The sequence below is a fragment of the Pyxicephalus adspersus genome, chromosome 8 (genome assembly GCF_032062135.1).
Source record: "Pyxicephalus adspersus chromosome 8, UCB_Pads_2.0, whole genome shotgun sequence".
NCBI lineage: Eukaryota > Metazoa > Chordata > Amphibia > Anura > Pyxicephalidae > Pyxicephalus > Pyxicephalus adspersus.
In genome coordinates, this window is record NC_092865.1 from 442,962 (window position 1) to 444,362 (window position 1,401).

The window sequence follows — 1,401 nt, forward strand, 5'->3', positions numbered from 1 at the left end:
CCCTCATCACCTGTAACCCATAGCAAACTCTTTGCCTCACCTTGGGGAATCTTTCCTTGTAGACATGATTCATCATAACAATCTCACCATCATACAAGATGGGGGAACGTCCGGGACTAAAGAGAGAATAAAAGAGAATCATGAACCAATGGGATGACAGCAGACACCGCGGGGTCCATACAATCATCACACATGAATAATTATGAGGTGTTATCTTTTAGAAACATTCAGAAATTATATATTTTTAGTAATAGGTTTGGTTCTTGCTTTGCGGTTACTAGGATAGATAGTTCTTCTTTCTACCAATCACATTGCTGGCTGTGGAATTTTGTCCTGAAAGGATCGGAGATTTACGTTGCTGGGCTTCATTATCAAGGCTTGAATTGTAAATTATTCTGAGCACTATCACATCTTTCCATGTATTGGTATATTTTACTTGTTATGTACATTTGTGTGTATATATCTATAGCTCTCAGATCTGACTGGCTCCACGAAACGCATCGAGACAAAACTAGCCAACGTCAGTGAGAATAACGTATCTTGTTCTTTAAATGTTTTAACTATTTGTAGATTAATTTATAATAAACTGTTATGGTATAAAGTTACTCATGTGGTCAGCACGGTGGCTCAGTGGTTAACACTCTGTCCTTTGCAGCGCTGGGTCCCAGGTTCAAATCTCGGCCAGGACTCTATCTGCATGGAGTTTGTAGGTTCCCCCAGTGTCTGTGTGTGTTTCCTCCAGATACTCCGGGTTCCTTCCACATCCCAAAAATCATGCAGTTAGGTTAATTGTCTTCCCCCCTCATAAAATTGACCTTTTTACTATTTGTAAATTCATTAGATTAACATTAGATTGTGAGCTCCTTAAAGGGACAGCTAATGATATCACTATAGACTTTGTACATCGCTGTGTAATATGTTGGCGCTATATAAATATTGTGTAAAAATTATATTGTTAATGTGGAAAGACTTTGGTCTCAAAAAATCCTGTCTTTGTCAGAAGTAATATTAAAAGTTAGTATCCAATTATCACAATTTGGTTGCTCTGGGTAACTGCTCGTCATTGTGCATAGAAATGGCGGGTGTATTGTCAGCTGGCGCAGGAAGACGGCCGCTCTATATCACCCGGGTATAAATCTGTCACTCTGAGCTGCTGAATGAAGCCAGGGCCATGGATGATAAATTGCAGCACTACGGTAACATATTTCACATTCCTTCACACAAAGCCAACAATAGGGAATGATGTCACCACAAAGCAGCAACACACAGGGCTATTAGCGCTTCATCACAGGACGTTTCTATAGCTCTGAGGCAATAACGAGTAATAGAGATCGCCAACACGAGCTGCATACTAAGTGACCGAATGACTCATCCCAATAACCTCCGGGGACAATGATGTCA

The 1,401-nt window shown here is 40.3% G+C and overlaps 1 protein-coding gene across 1 annotated transcript in view; it reads right to left on the reverse strand.

The window, feature by feature from the left end:
• MAST2 (microtubule associated serine/threonine kinase 2) overlaps window positions 1-1,401 on the reverse strand; it is a gene marked incomplete at its 5' end in the record, with an annotated part of 54,588 nt that overhangs the window by 21,417 nt on the left and 31,770 nt on the right. The window contains 1 exon segment of the mRNA XM_072420597.1: window positions 41-116. Within this exon segment, the coding sequence (XP_072276698.1) occupies window positions 41-116 (76 nt within the window).